Source organism: Myotis lucifugus, unplaced genomic scaffold, assembly GCF_000147115.1.
Source record: "Myotis lucifugus unplaced genomic scaffold, Myoluc2.0 scaffold_215, whole genome shotgun sequence".
NCBI lineage: Eukaryota > Metazoa > Chordata > Mammalia > Chiroptera > Vespertilionidae > Myotis > Myotis lucifugus.
In genome coordinates, this window is record NW_005871263.1 from 1017001 (window position 1) to 1037965 (window position 20965).

The window sequence follows — 20965 nt, forward strand, 5'->3', positions numbered from 1 at the left end:
CCGGGCACGGGTCTGGTGCCTCTCTTTGGTGAGGGGCCCATGGGGCTCTGGCCAGTCCCATCACACCGACAGCCATGGGCAAGAACCAAATCCTCAAAAGGAAAATGGGGTGCCATCAGGAAGAAAGTCCACAGAATTTGGGGTCCTGGGAACCCAGGGGGAGCATACTTGGAAATAAATTCTAGAATCCCTATCCTTTGCCCGGAGAATTTTATGTGCTGTCCCCTCACCTCCCCCAAAGCCTTCCCCTTCTCCAGCTGTCAGTCATCACACACACACACACACACACACACACACACACACACACACACACTTCTGGGTTTTCTTATTCGGGTCAGTCTAGCATCTCTTCCCGACCCACCAATGCTTGAGGCCCACTTTAGCGCATCCAAAATCTCACTAAACTGCTGGGCTAAACCAAGTGTTTCCTACCTGTTATGGGTTGAATGGTATCTCCCAAAACATATGTTGAAGTCCTACACCTTGTGCCTGTGAATGTGACCTTATTTGCAGACAGGGTTATATTTGCAGATATAACCAGGGTAAGATGAGGTCTTTAGGGCGAGCCTTAATCCACTACGACTGGCGTCCTTATAACAAGAGGGAAACGCCCGTGCAGACAGAGGCACGCAGGGCGATGCCATGTAACCACAGCGGCCGAGGTTGGAACGATGCAGCCATGAGCCAAGAGTGATGGCCACCACCAGAAGCTGGGAGAGGTGAGGAACGACGCTTTCCTCGAGCCTTTAGAGGGAACATGGCCTTCTGGTCTCCAGAACTGTGAGGCTATGCAGCTCTGTTGTTTTAAACCATCCACTGTATGGTCTTAGTTACAGCAGCCACAGAAAATTAATATACTACCCCACATTCCTAACCTTAGCAGCACAAAGCAGTAGAAAAAGCTGACAATTATAGTTTGGTTCTTCCTTTTAGTGAGAAGAAGAATGCATGTCCTCAAAACTGTAAAATAAGGTAATTTCAGTGGCTTCCATTTTATAATAAGGAAACTGAGGCTCAGAGGACTTCTCCAAGTCAAGTACGTAGTTAGAAAGAGGTAAAGGCTAGACTTGAACTTGGATTTTTTTGACACCCCCTCCCCCCAGACTTAGACTCATCACGTCTCTGTGACTCTGTGGATGTGTATCTCACAGGTCACTGCAGCGTCCCCAGATCCTAGTCCCCAGGTGTCACTTCTTCTTATTAAATGAACGCAGAACTTAGTACAATCCTTGTCCTCGTCCCCGTGGGAACTACCTGTTCCGGACACGTTTTCTGTAATGTGAGCCTCTATAAACCGAGCCCTCATTCATTACAAAATTTTCATTGCAAAATGTGAGGCTTTCATTACAAAATTGGCGATTTTCATTCCAAAACTGGAGATGCGTTCCCACCAAAATCATCTCCCTATAGACCCAAGGAAGAATGTTTGGCAAAGAGGGAATTAATTGATAAACAGCTTGTAGTACACAAACTCCGAGGCAGCCTGGATGTTTTGCAACACTTTTGGAAACTCCAGGATGACGATTCCAGCACCAGCTGTTTATTTCAGGCTGTTAAGCCACGTAGATGTCCTGTGTGCTCGGGACTCCACCGGCTTCCCTCCCCAGGATGAGCACGGAGCCCCTCTAAGGCTTGTGTGGGCATTTACAGAGGCTGGTCGAGCAGGGCTGCAATACCTGGGGAGACCAGCAGGGGGTCTTCTTCCCATAGGAAATGGATTTAAGGCTGAAGATTCTAGTAATTCAAGGTTTTGGATTCTAGAAAATAAGTTTGTTCCTTTGGGAGAAAAATCTACTCTCCTTACAATGTGGGTTAACCATCTGGCATAAAGAAGTGTGAAAAAAATCTGACTTTTCCTGCCCCAGGGAGGCGCTTGAGCTGGGGCCAGGGTGCCTGTGACAGTCTCTCTCTCTCTCTCTCTCTCTCTCTCTCTCTCTCTCTCTCCCTCTCTCTCCCTCCACCCTGCACCCTGAGGAAAGAGAAACTGCACATCCCACTGTCGAAAGAAAAACCAGAACAGCAGGCTGGCTTGACTTGTCTCTTGTAAATTGTTTACCTCGGGACGACCAGATGGCTCATCTCTCATTGAACCCTTGGCCATTTCCCGTGCTAGCAGCTCTATTACAAACAGCCCCCTCTCCACAGATCACGTGTCTGTGCAGGCCTCCGGGGCTGCTATTGGGGAGCCTCGGGCATTCCAGGAGTTTGACTCAGTGGGCTATGGATCCTCATGAGACTCAGGGTATAGGCTAGGCGCCAACCCGTGGGGTGTGGTCGGGATGGAGAGCAACTCCTAATACCCACTGGGCTTCCCAGTTACAGCCCTAGCCCCTCACCCACGTACAGGCTCCTCCAGTGTGGTCCCTGCTCACCCCCCCCCCTTCACCTGTCACCATGAAAGGGCTCCAAATACGCCTGAATGCCAAGATTTCCCTGCTGCCCCCACCTCTACCTGGCTGTGTGCGGGTGGAAACACCGCTTCCCCTCTCTCAGCCACAGAACTTCAGCTATCAAAGGGGTGGGGTGGGGTGCTGACACCTCTTCCTGCCTCGCAGGCTGGTGGGGGTGGGTGGAAAGAGGGTGATCGTGAGAACTCCCACCCAGCTCCGCCCCACACCTGCTCTTATTGTGACAAGACCCGTGGTGACTCATTTTTGAGGGGTGGGAAGGGGGCACAATGGGGTGCGCCTGCCCTCCTGGGCAGTGGGTAGGAGCTCTCGGCTGTCCCTGGGGGCCTCCCTGGAGGCGGCATCTCCTCCAGGGCGGTCTGGGTGTGGTGCGGGGCTGAGGTGGTAATTCTAAGGGTGCAGAAGTCCCGAGCCTGGGCTGGGGTTTGAGGCAGCTGATGGACATCTTTTAAAGCTCGCTCTGGTTTCCGGGGGCGGGGGCGGGGGGAGGCAGATCAGGGTGTTTCTGAGAAGCAGGGCAGACAGTGAAGTCTCTTGACTGAGCTCCAGGGAGGAGAGATGCTCTGAAGGGCTTTACAGCCAGGCCAGGGGCGAGGCTTCAGTGTCAGCAGATTAGACATGTCAGCGCAGAGGCAGGGCAGGCTCCACACTCGAAGACAGACCAGGGCACTACATATTGGGAGCCTCTCTCTCTCTCTCTCTCTCTCTCTCTCTCTCTCTCACACACACACACACACACACACACACTGGCCTCATTAAGAATGAGTTAAGCCCTAACCGGTTTGGCTCAGTGGATAGAGCATTGGCCTGTGGACTCAAGGGTCCCAGGTTCGATTCTGGTCAAGGGCATGTACCTTGGTTGAGGGCACATCCCCAGTAGGGAGTGTGCAAGAGGCAGCTGATCGATGTTTCTCTCTCATCAATGTTTCTGACTCTCTATCCCTCTCCCTTCCTCTCTGTGAAAAATCAATAAAATATATTTAAAAAAAAAAAAGAATGAGTTAAAAGGTGAGTGAGGGGCTGTGAACAGCGGGAGAGGATGGCCATCCTGGACTATGGACAGCTCCTTCTAATCAGTAAAACATCTAGCTGACCGGACAAGGGCCTACATAGACTGGCAAATCCCAGAAGGGAGTCTAAAGACAGTGACAGGTGGCTCTCGGGAACCAGGGAAGTGCACGTGAGGCCACCCCACTGAGTAGGGGTCAGAGTGAAGGTGGGGAGGGGACTAGAGGGCAGGCCGATGGGAGAGCTTATAGGACTCCATAAGGAGCGGAGCCCTCCCTGATGCGGGGAGCGCCCCCCTCCAGACCTGGCCTCACCCTGGCCTCACCCTGTCCTCCCAAGGGGTCTCTCAACACTGCCCTCGGTCACCCTCACCAGATTGGGGGTGGGGCTATTCTCTCATAATGTCACCAACATGATTCCTGTCTACGGGTCTGGCCCATTTTACTGACCTGTCAGTTGAGACCGTAGGCCTGTGGGTGAGAGGTTGGGCCGACAGCCTGGCTGCCTGGACTTGAACTCCTCAGTCCTAAGGGCCTGGAGAGGACAAAGTAGCTGGTGAGGGTCCGGCCTGACTCTCAGCAGCTTGTCTCTGCTAGACCAGGTGGAGTTGGGAGTAGGGAGCGAGGGAGATAAACTGAGGGAAGGGGGAGAAAGTCTCTGATCTGCATAAGAAGACTTGGGCGGGAAGGAGCAGGAGAAGGCACCTGTGGGCGGGAGGGGAAGAGCAGCCGGATTGGAGGGGGGGGGCTAGGAGCGGGCTGCGGGCAGCACCATGGTGACGTCCATGGGCCCCCGAGCACCTTGGCCTCCTGGGATGCATCATAAAAAGATTAAATAATGTCTATTATGACTGAATTGGTATAAAGATGTACATATATAATGAAATACATGTTATCTATATAATAACAGCCTAAGCGACTGTTACAGCAGAATGACCAGAATGATCAGTTGCTATGATGCGCACTGACCACCAGGGGGCAGATGCTTAATGCAGGAGCTGCCCCCTGGTGGTCAGTGCGCTCCCACAGGGGGAGTGCTGCTCAGCCAGAAGCCGGGCTCATGGCAGGAGAGTGTAGGGCGGTGGTGGGAGCCTCTCCCGCCTCCGTGCCAGCACTAAGGAGCAGCGAGCAGGGGTAGGGGCGGGGGGTGACGAGGGCTAAGGAGCAAGGGGTCCCGGACTATGAGAGGGCGCAGGCTGGGCTGAGGGACACCCCCCCCCCCCCGCTGCCCAGTGCACGAATGTTGTGTACAGGGCCTCTAATTAATACATAAGTAAGAATATAACCAATATTATATAATAAACATTCTCTTTGACCTAAAGGTTCCTGTTTTGTGTTCAAGTTTAAAAGCAATCCAAGCATTTTCATGGGCCGTTTGCACGGGGCCCCTGGCGGGGGGAGGAAGCAACAGCTCTTCCAAAGACAGCAGCAGGGAGTGGATGCTCCCCCGTGCTTCTGGCTGATGTGTAGAGAGGCTCTGGTGTCCTGCTGTCGGGAGGCTCTGTTCCCCGATATTCTGGGGAATTTGGGGGTTTGTCCAGTGCAGAGTGGCTGGCCGAGGTGGCTCGGGGCAGCCCAGCTGGGGTTGAGTCCTCACCCTGCCTGTGTTGTGCTGCCCACCCAGTGTGCGTTCGTCCACGGTCGGGTTGTCTGGGTGAGGACGGGTAGGTAGTCCTTGGTCCCTCGTCGAGGCTGCAGGTGGGGGTTACACGGGAGGCAGGTCTCGCCAGCACTCATGTCACAGCAAACTGACCCCAAGGAGGAGTCCAGCCTCCTCTCCAAGTTCAAGTGCCCAGTCTCAGGCCCCCAGGCTCTTGTCCATGTCCTGTGCATGTGTGTTCATGCGTGCACATGTGTGTGTGTGTGCAGGGCGGGGGGGCGTGGATGAGGCCCCGTGGGAGCTGCAGGCCCAGGGCCCCTGCTGGAATGCCAGGCTGCCGGGTCCCTCAGCTTCCCACACCCTGTCCATGTGAGGGGAAGAAGCCTGCACAATATCTGAAGTCAACCGAATAAGGTCTCTTCAGTCTTACTTACTCCTTTCCGCCATGAGGGTGCCCGGTGACACGCATCATGATGACCCACTGAGCTTAGTGCGGACTCGAAGAGAAGAGCTGCCTTTCGCAGCGGTGCCCACTGGAGGCGCCTCTGCCCCCGGGGACACGCAGCAGAGTCTGCAGACATTCTTATTGTCACGGCTGGAGAGGGGAGAGCTCCTGCCGTTCAGTCGGGACACTGGTAACTACGCAGACAACCCAGCAGCGAAGGGTGGTCCGGCCCCAGGGTCTGTGGTGCGGAGGCTGGAGACCCTGACACACGGCTGCTGGCACAGGGCGTGGGCTCTCTAAGTGTGGACTGTCGTCAGCGCTGTTGCGGGTTTCAGTGTTTGACATCCAACAGAGGCATCTGGCCTGGGTCAGTGACCAGTGGGTGGCCTCACCCTGTCCTCCATGGGGTCTCTCGGCACTGCCCTCCTCGGACACCCTCACTTCAGCTCGGTCCCTCCTGCCAGCCCCATTGTGATCCCTGGTCCTACAGCAGACCAGGGAGGGTGGCTTCTGGGAGGAGATTCAGCTTTGGTCCCCACCTGTGTTCTTTCCCACCCAGGCTCTGTCTGCCCCATCCTGCCCCCCATCCCATCCCTGGTCCCTGCACACACTCCCACCCCATGGCTGCTCAGGACACCAAAGAGTAGCTGTCTCTTCCAGGTGAGTCGGTGGTGATCAGGGCAGCAAGGAGGCCATTTAAATTAAAAGGCCCTCTGGGTATTTCACAGAAATCATGAGCCATCTCTATCTCGGAAAAACCCGTGTAGTGCCCGGCCGGTGTGGCTCAGTTGACCTATGAACCCGGAGGTCATGGTTCAATTCGTGATCAGGGCACATGCCCGGGTTGCAGGCTCCATCCCCAGTGGAGATCTCTCATCACTGATGTATCTCTCTCTCTCTCTCCCTCTCCCTTCCTCTCTGAAATCAATAAAAGCAAATTAATTAATAAACAAAAACCAACCAACCAAAAACAAACAAACAAACAAAACACCGGTAGAGTTAGGTGGGCGTGAGGGCGATACTTATGAACCTTAAGCAGTGTGTTTGGAAGAGGAGAGCTGCTCTGACCCATGAAGACCAGTGGTCTCTAGACAAAAGGACACGCAGAGTCAGGTCTCGGCCTAATTCCTGTGCGAGCAAAGACGTCTCTCTGTTTTCTTCAAATCAGCATTTTTTTTCTAATTTGGAGGATACATGTCCGTTGCAGAACACTGGGAAGGCATTGTTTCAAAATGAAAACAGACTGTGTTGTATATAGTTGACATCTCGCTCTTTTTCACTCAACGCCTTATTTTGAACATTCTCGCCTCATTACTCTTCAAAGTCATATTCCTGACGGCCACACAAATGTCCCCTGTGGCTGAGCCACGGGCTATTCGACCTTCCCCTTGCATCTGGCCCTTTGTGGCTGTGCCCAGTGTTCTCACCTGTGAAATGGGCCCGGAGGTGCTGTGAGGTCCAGGACGATGGCCGACCTGTGCCCTCGTGTGGTCACTCGTGGGACGGGTCCTTCAGGCACCTGCAGGTCTGAGTTGGTGCCGGACATGAACCCCTCCCAGGCAGGGCCGAAGGTCACAGGGGCTGTAACTGGACCGCCCTGGCGAAGACAGGCTAGTTCCCAGAGCCTCGGGACGCCAGGCCTCGTGTCTACACTCACATTCCTCAGGCTATTTTGCCATTTCCTTTCGTGCTAAACCAGAGGGGCTATTTTGGAAACTTCTGTAAGCAAACGAAGCTGTGGCTGGCATTTGAGCGGATATGAAAGAGCCCTAAGTGAGGGGCTCAGGCATAAGCGCTGCCCAGCCCTGGGAGCCCAGCGTTAAATTTAGAAGCCTCACCTCCAAATGAGGTGAAATTGCAGGTTCCCTCCGGCGGGCGGGCGGCGGCTTTGGCCAGCAGTGAGGGGACAGATTTAGTGGAGTGGCTCTGGCTCCTCAGCCACACCTTGGGGAAGAGGCCCAGGACGGTCCCCAGTGTCTGGGGAGCAGCTGGCTGTGAGGAGCCCTCCAGCTGCCTGTCTTCCGGCGCCCACCAGCTGCATCCCCGTGGCATCGCCAGCCAGGGCTGCCCAGGCTGCCAGGCCAGAGAGGCAGCGAGGGACACGGGAAGAGGCAGTCCTCTCTGCCACCGAAGTTTTGGGACCTGCATGACTCCTGTTACCTCTCTCCTCTCCTGGGGGCCAGGGAGGCCTCTGGCTTGTCTCTCCTGCCCTGAGGAGTGCCGGCTGCCCAGGGCTGCCCATGATCCGGGGTGAATGCCAGCCACAGCTGGGGGAGGGGGGCCTGCAGGTGGAGGGAGTCTCCCAGTGCCCAGCCTTTGTTCTGGTGGGCAGTGGGCAATGCCCATGTCTTGCCCCTGTTCTGGGTGGTCAGTGCCCCCGTCAATGATTAAACAGGAATATAACCCCTGGTCAAAGGTGACCAGCCTTCACTGGGGCTGGTCAGGGTGCCTGAGACTCCAGGGGTCTCAGCTGGGACATCCCATCTCCAGACCTCCATCCAGCTGGTGAGATGGCAGGGGTCCAAGGGGCCCACAGAGACCTGGCTCCTACACTCCCCCCCCCTCCACCCCCCGGAGCCTGTAGGGCATGAGGCCACCCTTCAGTCCCCTTCAGGAACCTACTTCCATGCTGGAGCCCTCGCCTCCCCTCAGCCTGGCCCCCAAAGCCAGCGCAGCCCAGCACAAAGTGGCCAGGCTGTGGCGTCCTTGCCCAGGTTCCAATCCCAGCGTTGGGGTTTCTTACCTGTGTGACCTCGGATGAGTCCTTTCCCCTCCTCTCTGGCCTCGGTTTCTTTATCTGCAAAATGGGGATAACAGCACTTGCTTCCTAGCGTGTGGAGAGAATTCAATGAGATGTTAAGCCCTTAGCACAGATAGTAGGCAGACTGCTGGCTACCCAGGGTCGGCCATCGGACGCTGCTGCTTTTGTAAGTAAGGTATTATTGGAACACAGCTTTTACATATCATTTACATGTCGTCTGTGGCTGCGTTTGCTCTGAAACGGTAGAGCTGAGTCCTTGTGACAAAGCCTGCAAAGCCGAAAATATTTACTCTCTGGCCCTTTGCAGAAAACCTTCGCCTGCCTGTGGCGTGCAGCACACAGGGGAAATGCTCACTGTTTACCCTCATCTTTATTCTCCCACCGCCGGCACTCCGGGCTGCGCAGCAGGCGCCGTGGGGGAAGCGGCCTCGCCTCTCAGCCCTGGTCCCCTGGTCCCATGAGGATGTGCTGTGAAGCTGCCCAGCCCACGTCCCCACCACTGACCTTGGCCACCCCCCTGCCTGCCCCTCCTCATTCCCTTGCCCAGGGGGTGGGGGATGGGAGCGCTTCACTCAGAGCAGGTGCTGAGTGGTGGGATGGGGGTCCTGATTGTTTAACAATCAGCAGCGGAAAAGCCCTAATTTGTAGACTCGCTGATTTCTGTGGTGTAAGTGTTCCTACCGTGGCTGATTTCAAACTACCCGAATTCCTGGAAATGTGACAATGGACTCTGAGCCGGTCCACCGGCAGCCGCACAGGGCAGGTGGGGGCTGTGGGGACCTCCCTGCGGCTGGGGCAGCTCCTAGAGTGCGGGACACCTGGCACGCACAGGGACAAGTGCTGGCGCTGGCATCTGTACGCTCCGGTTCTAAACCTGGCTCTGCCGCTGTCGGGCTGGGTCCCTGGGCCACCCTTGTCCTCTCGGAGCCTCAGTTTCCTCATCTGTCAGATTAGGTTTGCAGTGGCTCCTAGGCCTAAGGGGGTTGTGTGGACTTAATAAGATAATTTGCATAAGGCATTTAGCCAGGCTGCTTAATAACGAGCATTCAATAAATGATGCCTCCATTACCAGATTGCCTCAACCTCCCCATCTGCACACAGTGCTGTCGTTCATGGGTTTGGAGCAGGTGACAGTCCCTGGCACCGGGCTGGCCACCCAGTGGGTGCTCAGCACATGCCGCCTTCCCCCAGAGGAAGGAAGGCGCTCACCGGCTTCTCTGACACAGCAGCTCACGTGCAGCGCGGGGTCTTGGTCAGATCAGTGGCACAGAGACAGCCAGCTCCTGCTGAGTGCCTCTTGCATTGTGTGCTCTTAGCTCATTGGCCCCGTGGTCCTTTTCTGAATTTCCATTCTACAGATGTGATCACTGAGGCCCAGAGCCTGTGAGTGGCAGTTACAGCCGGGGTTTGAGCCCAGGTCTGGCTTTTCTGTTTCCAATGCTCCCCCGTGGGGCAGTGGGGTGGGGGTGCATAGGAGGAGGGAAGGCATGGGGGGCTGCACAGATCTGCTGGGGGTTTAGAGTGAGGGCTCTGGAGCCCCTGGTGGGGGCTGACAAGCAAAAAGCAGGACTGGACGCTGGACAGATGTGGCTGGAAAGAGAACATAACCCCAGGCAGAGCCGCAGCCTGAGCGAAGGTGTGGAGACTGCACTCAGTTGGGGGTGGAGGGGATGTGGGATGCAGGGGCCTCACCAGCAGGCCTTGTTGTTGGGGGGGGGGGGATTCTTTACAGGTTTGGCCTGGGCAGTGGGGTCCTGGGATCATGGGGCTGGCCCCACTCTGGCTGGGGAGTAAGGTAGGAAACTGTAGCAGCAGAGATTTAGGTTAGATACGGAGGAGAGCTTTCCGATCGTCCTGCTGGAAGATAGCAGGCGACAGTCCCAAGGGATGTGTGGATGTTTCCAATCTAGAGATGGTTTGGAAAAAAGGGAAGACAGCCAGGGTTTGAGGCTGACCTCGTTGCAGCCTGGGTCAGAGGATTGGGGGTTCCTGAAGCCTTTGATGCCAGGAACTGGGCTTTGTCACCCCCACTACTCAAAACCCTCCCATGGCCCTCGCCGGTTTGGCTCAGTGGATAGAGCGTCGGCCTGTGGACTGAAGGGTCCCAGGTTGGATCCGGTCCAGGGCACATGCCTGGGTTTCAGGCTTGGTCCCCAGTAGGGGGCATGCAGGAGGCAGCCGATCAATGATTCTCTCATCATTGATGCTCCTCTCTCTCCCTCTCCCTCTCCCTTTCTCTCTGAAATAAATAAAAATATATTTAAAAACAACAACAACCAAAACCCAAAACCCTCCCATGGCTCCCAGGTACCCTCGCCAATTGTAAGGCTGAGTCCTCTGTGAGCTGCACTCTGCTGGCCTCTCGACCTCACCTGGAGCCATGCCCGACCCCCTGAACTTTTGTCACTTCTGGATTGCACCATGTCACCTGCACCTCCAGGCCTCTACCATGCTGTTCCCTCTGCCTCAGATGCCTTTCCCTCCCCTCCCCTCCCCTCCCCTCCCCTCCCCTTCTCTCCTCCTCAGCCTTTCCTTCTCAGCTCTAGGTCGCCTCCTTCAAGGCTGGGCCAAAGCCCCCCTGGGGTCCCCCACCCCTTCACTATCGACTCCTACTGTATCTGTCTGGTGGCTGGTTGGCCTCCTTGCTGGACTGGGAGCCCTGGAGGGCAAGAACTCGGCCTGTCTGCTCAGTGCGTGTCTCGGCACGGTGTCTGGCATGCAGCAGTGCTCAGTGAGGATTCGTGGAGGGGTGAGGGTTACTGGCAGAGAGGAGTAGCAGAGGGGAGGGGAGAAGAGCTGGGTCCAGGACCGCTGGTCCCCCTGCACGAGGACACGGCCTTGCTCAGGCACCAAGAACCGGAGCAGAGTACAGAGACCTGGGTTTGAATCTCGCTCCTGCCGTTGCTCCCAGGCAGGTTCCCTAACCTCACCGAGCCTCCGTTTTCTCATCTGTGAGCTGGGACAGCACCCTCTCTGCTGGAAGGACCTGGGAGGCCACGGTGGAGGGTGCCAGCCTGGGTCAGCCTCGCCGGGGGGTGGTGGTGCGAGGCTGACGCTCCCGCCCTCTCCCTGTAGGTGACAGCCATGTCGGTGAGGGTGCGGTTCCTGTCCTCCGGGGACGCAGCCGTGGGGGTCGTGGGCCGGAGCGCCTCCTTCGCGGGCTTCAGCAGCGCACAGAGCCGCAGGATCGCGTAAGTTCTGCCGGTGTGGGGCTCGTCCAGGGCTGGGCAGGGCGGCAGGGACATCCTCTTCCCGCTGCCAGTGCCCCGAGGCCTGCAGTGCCCGAGGCCTGCAGCCCAGGACAGAGTGGGGTGTGTGTGTGTGTGTGTGTCTTGGTGTTGGGAGAAACCTATCAGCCCACTTGGCAGAGCAGGAAACTGAAGCTCCTGGGGGGTGGGGTTAAGATGGAATGTTCTTCCTGTTTGAAAAAAAATGGAAAATGGGGCCACTCACCCTGGCTCTGTGACCTGGGCAGGTGAGTTCACCTCTCTGAGCCTCGGTTTCCTCATGTCCCTTCCTCACGGCTGTCATGAGGGCACAGTGAGGTGGCGCATGGCAAGCAGCCAGCACATGCGGGCCACACGCGGGCACACGGGGGCACACAGCAGGGGCCGTGGGGAGTTTTCAAAGGCAGAGGAGCAGCCTCTGTGGAGACGGGCCTGGGCGGCGCTGACCCTCTGGAGTGAGACCTTGGTGGCTCTGCCCTGGTCTCCCCAGGAGGTGACCCAGGAGGAAGGTGTGTTCCTGCTCCTGGGGCCACTGCCATCTGCCCACGCCGGCCAGGCCCCCGGGCTCTGCGTGCGGCCACATCACCTCTCTCCCCTCCGGCCTCTGCACAGGCTGTGCCCGCGCCGGGCACTCTTCCCAGCCGTCACCTGGCCGGCTCCTGCTTCTCTTCTTCAGGCCTTGGCTTCAATGCCATGCCCTGGGGGACCCCCTGAGCCCCAGGCCTGGCCCTCACCCTCGGTGTGACAGGTGCACATTAGAGCCCTGTGATGCCCGGTCCCACAGTCAGGCCCCCCAGCTCACTCGCCTTGTCCCCGGGCTGCTCAGCTCCGAGCTGTGCCTGGAAGGAGTTCATATCAGGGTTGAAATGAAATCCTGGCGTGTCCCAGCTGGAAGCACCCTTAGGAATCCCTAATTCATTCCACACACATGTATGGAACCCACTCTGGCCAGCCCACGCCCCAGGCTCTCGGAAGAGACCCAGGCCCCACCCTCCCCCAGGGCAGCAAACAACAAGCCAACAATCACTGAGAGAGACCCAGCTGTGGCGAGGGCTGCGGAGGAATTAGAGCAGGGGCCCTCAAACTACGGCCCGTGGGCCACAGGCGGCCCGCCGAAAACATCTATCCGGCCTGCCGGGTGTTTTTGCCGCCGCTGCCTGTCCTGCTTAGCAGCCGACTCATCCCGGGCCCGCAGTGCGCATGTGTGGAATGTCTGAGGGACAGTGAACTGGCCCCCTGTTTAAAAAGTTTGAGGACCCCTGAATTAGAGCATCAGAGAAGGGCCCACCCTGTTTGAGCGAAGGCCAGAGAGAAGAGAAAGAGCTGGTCACGTGCGGACGGGGTGAGGGGTGGGGAAGCCTGTCAGGTGGAGGGAAGAGCAAGTGCAAAGGCCCTGGGGTGGGAATGAGTGTTCAGTGACAGAACACAGGCTTGTGGCTGGTGTGTGGGTGACAGACGGAGGAGGACCCTGCAGGGCCTCCTGGACCACCATGAGGACATTCACAGTGTGAAGGGCTCCACTGAAGGGCTGAAGCCGAGGCCCAAAATGGGAAGAAATTTGGCCAAAGTCCCAGAGGGATGAACGCCTAGTGCCTCTGACCCCAGTCTCTGAGAGGAGCAAGTGTGGATGCCACTGTGAGGAAGGCATACAGTAGGCGCTCCATAAATGCTGCTAAAAGGCTAAGTGTAAACTGACCAGGGAATGATGCTGTTTCTTGACTGAATGAGCCATATCTGAGCTGCCTCTTCCTGGGTTTCATCTGGGTCCCCCAGACCATGGGGTCTGTAGTCAGGGCTCCTAAGGACAGTGTGCAGGTCCCCCGGCCAAGGGGGCCTCCAGCCCGTGCTACCCTCCCAAGCTATGTGCCCTGGCACGGAGCTGGTCCACCCGGAGGTCGCCTTCCTGTGATCACCCAGAGGCACTGTGGGGACAGCGGGAGGGGCCTGCAGACTGGCTCAGGGCCCCTCGAATAGATTTAACCCTCTGCTGTCACCATCTAGAACAGTGATGGCGAACCTATGACACGCGTGTCAGAGGTGACACGTGAACTCATTTTTTTGGTTGATTTTTCTTTGTTAAATGGCATTTAAATATATAAAATAAATATCAAAAATATAAATCTTTGTTTTACTATGGTTGCAAATATCAAAAAATTTCTATATGTGACACGGCACCAGAGTTCAGTTAGGGTTTTTCTTTTTTTTTGCTGACATGCCGATCTCAAAAGGTTCACCATCACTGATCTAGAAATTCTTGTGTTGAACAAAGGACTCTGCGTTTTCCTTTGCCCTGGGCCTCACAAATTCTGTAGCCAGTCCTGCCTGCAACTCTCCTCCCGTCAGGCCTGTGGGGGCCCCGGGACTTACGGCATCCATGGGAACTGTCCCCCCAGGCCAACGCCAGCCTCTTGCTGACCCCTCCCGGGTTCCTGGGGTCAGCCCTCTGGGAGGGAGAGAACAGAGGGGATCCAACCCCGGACACTAGGGCTCAGCGGTCAGCAGCAAGGGTAAGACGCAGGTCCTGCCAAGTCTGCATCCTAGTCCAAGAAGGAGGGCCCTGCTGGCTGTAACTATCTTGGGGGGCTCCTTCTCCTGGGGTCCCCCCCTTGGGAATTCTGGAGGACTCCTGGCCTCGGTGAGCTCTGCGGTCCCTGAGTAGCCACCATCTGGCCTCAGCCTCTGCAGCCCCCCTGTCCCTGGGTAAGGAAGAAGCTGCCCACGATGATAGGGAAGAAGTGCGTCTATTTTTAACTTCCTATCTCTGTCCAGCTCCCAGGGGCCTGGACCCTTGGCTCCGGGGCAGGAGAACCTGTACCAGGTTTCAGGCCTCACCTCTGGCCTTATTTCCCAGGTAATTCAACCGGCTGAAACACAGCCACATCGCCAAGGCCCTGAGCGCTGGCACAGGTCGGGTAAAGGAACCTTAGACGCAGGGCAGGCGAGCAGGGCTCCACTTAGATGGGGTGGGTAGGTGTCCCTCACCCTGACCCCTGCCCTGGCACCTGAAACCCCTTTGACTCTGGTCCCCCACAATCAAAGAGTTCACTTGAAGAAGTAATCTGGTGGGAGAACTTTACACTAAGGTGTGAATGGTTGCTATAACTAAGCCATATATTAGGTGGGGGGACAAGAGGAGGCCAGGCCCTGACACTGTCCCATTCTGCCCTGACTGACAGGCAGGGCTGCTCTTACCCCTTCCCCTCCGCAGCCAGGTCTCCCCTCCTCTAGGCTGTCAGGCAGGTACCCTCCTGAGCCAGGAGCCCCTGCATTGTCCTCACCAACCTGGGAATTCCTCCGTTGGGACGGCTGGGACATGTGGCTGGGATAGCTCAGCAGCAGCCCGTGATTTTCAAGGAGCGGAGCTGGAGAGAGGACAGCGGAGGCGCTCACACTGTCCTGTGCGTGTGGAGCCACAGACTGTGGGGACCTCAGAGAGTGTGTCAGGGAAACGGGCTAGTACACGGGAAGCCCGAGAGCAGTCTGACCTTTGCGAGCACCAAGCGCGTGTTTGGCATCATCCCCGCCCATCTGGCACCGCTGGACCTGGGAGAAAAGGTGGCTGACACTGTTGTCACACTGAGGTGCGGCTGGGCCCTGCCTGCCTGCAGAGCCTGCCTCTGTAGCCGCCACACACCAGGGCCTCCGACGAAGTATTTCCTCACGACAGCGGGCAGGACTGCCCCTGGCCTCACGTGAGGGCTGGGGCAGTGTGTTGCATGTGCCCGTCTGGAATCTTGTCTGGCTTGCCAGGGGCTGTTTAATATTTACTGAGTCCGCCCAGAGCTGGCGAAACATCCGCCCCAGAGGGCGCTCCCTGCTCCAGCCGTTGTGACACCGGCCAGACATGCAGCCCAATTTCGCCATCCGGAGGCTGCACACGCATCGCCTTCCCGGCTGGGCCAGCCCTCGGAGCCCTGGGCTCAGAGCTTCCCTGGGAGCGGGCGCTTCCAGGCACAGCACAGCAGCCAGGGTGAGGAGGCCTCCAGGTAGATGGAAGGGGGGCCTGGCGGAGGGCGCACACCTGCCAGGGACGGTGGGCCCCTGGGCGCTGGCAGGTGAGCGTGGCTCCCACCTCAAAGCTGCTGGCCCACCTGCTGCCTGCCACCTGCGGGGACCCTAGCCTGTCCGGAACCCGCCTCCCTGGAGGCTGCAGCCCTTCCCGTCTCTACGGCCTGGAGATGGCAACTTTGTGGAGGGTCTGTTCCAAGAGGTGGGTGATGTGGCCTCAGGGAGGGTAGGGAGGAGGGTGCACAGCCCCTTCTTGGCCTTTGGGAAGTGTCACTTGTCACAGATGGATACCGGCCACAGCAGGGACGGGGATGAGCACTAATGTAACAGGCTTTGTGCCCAGTGCTCTGTGCACGAACCTCACTCCAACACCACCTGATTGGAGGGGCCTTCCCGGCTTGTCCCACTTAAGCTCATTCTCCTGCCTTTATTCTTCCCCTTGGCACTAAGCATTCTCTGACACATGATTTTAAAAATGATCTTAGTTAACTTGGACACATACATAGCACTTCTTGCCGAGCACTGCTTGAAGCCCTTTACACTTATTAACTCATGCAACTCTCATGGCACCCCTTCCTCTGGCTCCCATTTTATAGCTGAGAAAACTGAGGCACAGAGAGGTTCAATAATCTACCCAAGGCCACACAGCTTGAAAGTGGGGGTGGGGGGCTGGATAGGGGCCCTGGTGCCTGTCTCTGGAGCCTGCCCTTGTTACCACTTCCCACCGTGTCCCCCAGCTGGCTCAGCAGCTCACAGGGGAAGGGGTTTGCCTGTGTTGGTCACTGTTGTACCTCCACCCCCTAAAGTGGTGCCTGGTACGCAATAGGTGCCTATTTAAATATTTGTTGAATGAATGGCTACCTCATAACTCGGTGGGGCAAGAACTCTTATTGTCCCCCTTTGACAGATGGGGAAACTGCGGCTCTAGTTCAATACCTGTGACCTCTGGGGCCGGGATTGAATATGGGCAGCTGGCCAGGGGCATGGGTCCTACCAGCTTGGTAAGGCCCCTGAGGGTCCAGGGCGGGATTCCAGAGCCCTCCTTGCTGTAGCATCCTCTGAGACCAGGTCTCAGCGTGCAGAGCAGGGCCCGGGGTCTGTATCTCTGGCATGTTGGTGTGCAGATGCAGCCGGAGGGAAACCATGGGGCTTGGGGCTTGGTCCCTCTCAGCAGGGTGGCAGGACAGCTGCTCTCTGTTGAGTCAACAGCAGGTGTCTGCGTCTGTGCGTGGAATGTGCAGCATCTGGCTGGGCTGGAAATACAGCCCGGTCGCCTGCTGAGTCTCTGAGGGACCAGGGCATGGCGGGGCCCAGTGGCCCTTCTCGTAGGCCTGGTGAAGGAGCCTGAGCTGTGTTCCTCTTGCCCCCACCCCCACCCCCACCGCCACCCCCACCCCCGTCTGGCTCTCCAGACCTCCATCCCCCTCTCCCGTGGACTGTGAGCCCCGAGGGTGGGACCTGGCACCGCACTGGGGGAGTGTTTGAATGAATGAACTAGTCCTGAGCCCCTGATTTTAGACTTAAAAATGCAGCAGACGGTGAAGGCTCCCAGGGAGACATGGAGCTGGGTTTCTTGCAAGGATGTCTCCCAAGTGAAGCAGAAACAGTGAAAACCCTAAGACTGTGCTTCTCAAAGTGTGGTCCCTGGACCGGCCAGCAGCATCAGAAACACATGAAAATGCAAATCCTCAGGCCCAGACAGTTAAACCTGAAACTCTGGTGGGGTGGTGGGGGGGGCGAGGGCGGCCAGCAACCTGAGCCTCAGTCCTCCTGGGGATTCTGAGGACCTGAGAACCCTGTGTCCCGCTCCCAGCTGTGTGGGTCAGAGCCCAGGCTGAGGCTCTGCATGCATTTGGGTTTGGGTCCCAGCTCTGCCACAGAGTCATTGGCCAGACTTGGTTCCCATGCCTCTCCCTGGGCCAGGGGAGAGGAATATATTGGCTAACCCAGGCGTAGGGCATGGGCTTGTCTCCGAATGCCCATGTATGCGTGTTCATGTATATGTGTGTATACACATATGTGTGTATTGATTTGTCAGGCCACCTCCTTCCAAACGACATGTATAAAGAGCAGGGCTGGGGAGGTTACCCAAAGGAAAATCGAGGTGCTATTCACAGAGGGAGGTGATGGATGCTGGGCAGGCAAAGCCAATAGGTGCCCACCCATGGGTGCACCACAGGACTATGAATTGGCCTTCAACGTAGCTTTGCCTGCATTGACCAAGCATGCTGAACAGAGAGCACTGGAGTTTGGGCTGCTTGGTTGTATTTCTCATTGTAAGTTAATTTCTCCTATCAGGTTATTATTATTAGTAGTAGTAGTATTCTTTTAATCCTAAAATCCAAAACCTTATTTTATAGATGAGGACACTTAGGCCCAGAGAGTCTTTTCCTGAGACCATGCAGCTTGGTGGCAATGGAGTGGACTCAGCTCTGGCCGCTGTTCCCCAAGTGCCTGCCCTGGGAAAGACTTTGTCCAGACTCCTGCTCTGACACTCCCCCACCCCCATTTCTTCTCACAGAAAGTCGATCCAAAGGAACTCGGTGAGGTCTCGCCTACCTGCCAAACCCTCCAAGATGTACGGCACGCTGCGGAAGGGGTCTGTTTGCCCGGACGCCAAGACGCAGCAAGTGAGGAAGATCTTCGAAGCACTGAGGAGAGGCCTCAAGTAAGGACGGGCAGTTTGTGGCCTTTACACAGTGGGCTCTTTGGCCTTTGGCCTGCTTGCTCCTCTCTGCCTCTCCCTGGGGAACGTGGTCAGGTCTTGTCTGTAAGAGGCCACAGAGGGGGCTCCTGGTTATTCGTTTAGATGGGAAGCAACGTTTCCAGGATCCCAGGGCCAGGAAGCAGGGAGTGGGCCTCCAGGGCAACGCCACCCAGGAGGCCTCCTTTGCCCTCCTCCCAGGATGCACCGGTGCTGGTGTGGTGCAGTGGGAGCTGGGTTTGTGCTGTGGGAGGCGGGGGGGCCTGTCTCCAAGGTGCTCACCTCCCAGGGCAGCTTCTGGTGGTTCCCAGGACTGCCCGTGTGAGATTGTCTGGGCGGGATTGATCCCGTTTTCCCGAGGAGCCCAGCCTCTGAGTGAGCCGTGCCTGTAGATAGTGGTGTCACAGGCGACGCTATGATGGAGCCCCACCCCAGCTCCGAAGGCCAAACATCAGGTTTCCTGTCCAGACCCTTTGACCGGAAAACACATGAGATGATCCCTCCCAGCCCGTGGCTTTCTCTGTGCTTTCCAGAATGGGTTCCCAGGCCCCGCTCTGGGGCTTGGCCTGGGCGTGCAGACAGCAGGGCGACCGCCCTTGTCAGTGGGAGGCGTGCTCTCGCTGACCTCCCCGGGACTGGGGGGAGATACTGTCCTCCAGAGAGATGCCTCATTCCCGACCTGGGTGCTGCCTTTTCGCTGCGGCGTGACCCTCGCCGGGTTACCTGCAGTCTCTGAGGGTCAGTTTGCCCATCTCTAAGATGGGTTTAACCAGAGCAGAACCTGCTTGTGGGGTTGTTTGGGGAATTAACAGAGATGCTCCCCATATTTCGCAGTGCCGGGCACGTGGTCCACTGTGTGTGGGATCTGGGGGCCCAGCGGGTGGGGCCAGGCTTCCGGGTGGGTGGGGCGGCTCTGCCCTCTGCCCTCTGCCCTCTGCCCTCTGAGCCGGCAGAGAGAACCACAGCTGTTCCACATGGCTGCCTGCACTGCAGGACACTGGTCATCGGCCTGTTTTTCTTTCTCTCCTTGTTCCTTTTCCAACTCCTTTTCCTTGTTCTCCTTGCAGGGAGCACCTGTGCGTCCAGCAGGCCGAGCTGGATTACCTGTCAGGACGCCACAAGGACACCCACAGGAATTCCCGGCTGGTGAGACCCCTCCCCGCCTTTCCATGGGGGCAGCCTTGGCTGGGCTTCAAAGATGGGCCCTCCCTCACCCCCTGGCCTGCACCATGGGTGCAAGTCTCAGGAATTCAGAGCCCCAAGGAATGGACTTGCTCTACATTGGGATGAATTTAACCCCAGGGGCTGGTGGGAAGCGCCCGAGTTCACGCATTGGAGGCCCCACCTGCATTCTCTCTTTGGTTCTAGCAGTAACGAAGGTGGGTGTGAGAGGTGTGCGTCTGGGAGGCCCTATCTTACAGCCCGGGGCCATCTGGGCGCCCTGCAATCAGGTGGCTTATGTGATGCCAAGAAATTGGGCCGGGCATCGAATCGAGGGTCTGTCACAGGCCCGGTGCGTCCTCCTGCCCTGCGCCTCTGTTGTTTTCAGCGACCTTGAGGGCTGTGGCCTAGAGGCTGCCCTGGGGCCTTCTAGCCCAAGACTCATCTGCACTGGGCTTTTGCTACCATTTTCCCCTTAGCAGAGTCAGATTTAGAAACACACACACATACATACACACACACACACACACACACACACACCGCAATCAAGAGAAAAAAATAGTATCCCAGTTAAATAGGATTTTTAGATAATCATCAAATAATTTTTCAAAGTATGTCCTGTGCATCTTTGGAACATACTTATACTTTAAAAAGTTATTCATTGCTTATTAGAACTATAAATGTCACTGGGTGTCCGATATTTTATTTTTCACTGGAGGATATTTTTTCCATTGACTTTAGAGAGAGTAGAAGGGAAGGAGGGAGTGGGAGGGAGGAGAGGGAGGAGAGAGAGAGAGAGAGAGAGAGAGAGAGAGAAACATCGATGTGAGAGAGCCACATCAATTGGTTGCCTCCCACACATGCCCCAACTGAGACGAGAAACCTGCAACCTAAGTACATGCCCTTGACTGGCATCCGGAATTGAACCCAACCCTTGGGTTCAAAGGCCAATGTTCTAACCACTGAACTACACCAGCTCACACTGTCAGGCTCCACCCCTCAGGACCGCCATCCTCCCAGCAGAAGGTTCTTTCTTTCCGGTCTTGGGAAGTCCCCACCCCCCCTTCTATCCTAATGGGATTAGAAACATGTGCCTCGCTGCCTGTGGGCTCCTGCGACCTGCCAGCGGCTTTCCAGCGTCCCTCCTGCACAGGGTCAGAGCGGAGCAGGGGTTGGAAAACAGGAGGGGAGGCGAACCTTTCCATCAACAGTGGCCCCTCTGTATCCCAGCTCCAGCTCAGCGGACCTTGGGGTCGGGAGTGTGCCAGCCACTCTGGGGAGGGAAAGATGGGCCGCCCAGTCAGCTCTTGCCCTTGGGGCGGGCAGGCCACGCAGATGCAGGAAGGAGGCATTAGCAAGATCCCACCCGTTCCCAGCCCTTCCCAGCACCCACCGCACCCTCTCCCGAGGATGCCCACCCCGGTGACAAATTCCTTTCATTGGTGACACCCGGCCCCTGGCGTGGATGGACCCGTCTGGGTTTGCCATTTCCTAAGGCCTGAACCGGTGGTGCCGGCTGCCTCTCCCACTCCCAATTCTTCTGATCATGGCTGAAGTTACCCCTTAAACTGTCACATCGGCACGGTCCCCACTTGGTGAAGTGCTTACTGCGTCTTTTACTCCTCTTAGCAGCCGAGGGTAGCT

The 20965-nt window shown here is 57.0% G+C and overlaps 1 protein-coding gene across 1 annotated transcript in view; it reads left to right on the forward strand.

Moving 5' to 3' along the window:
• RIPOR3 (RIPOR family member 3) overlaps positions 1–20965 on the forward strand; it is a 64325-nt gene that overhangs the window by 27490 nt on the left and 15870 nt on the right. Inside the window, exons 2-4 of the mRNA XM_006097969.3 lie at positions 11297–11412; positions 17978–18124; positions 19228–19306. Coding sequence (XP_006098031.1) covers positions 11306–11412; positions 17978–18124; positions 19228–19306 — 333 coding nt within the window. The 5' untranslated portion in view covers positions 11297–11305. The remainder of the gene's footprint in view (positions 1–11296; positions 11413–17977; positions 18125–19227; positions 19307–20965) is intronic.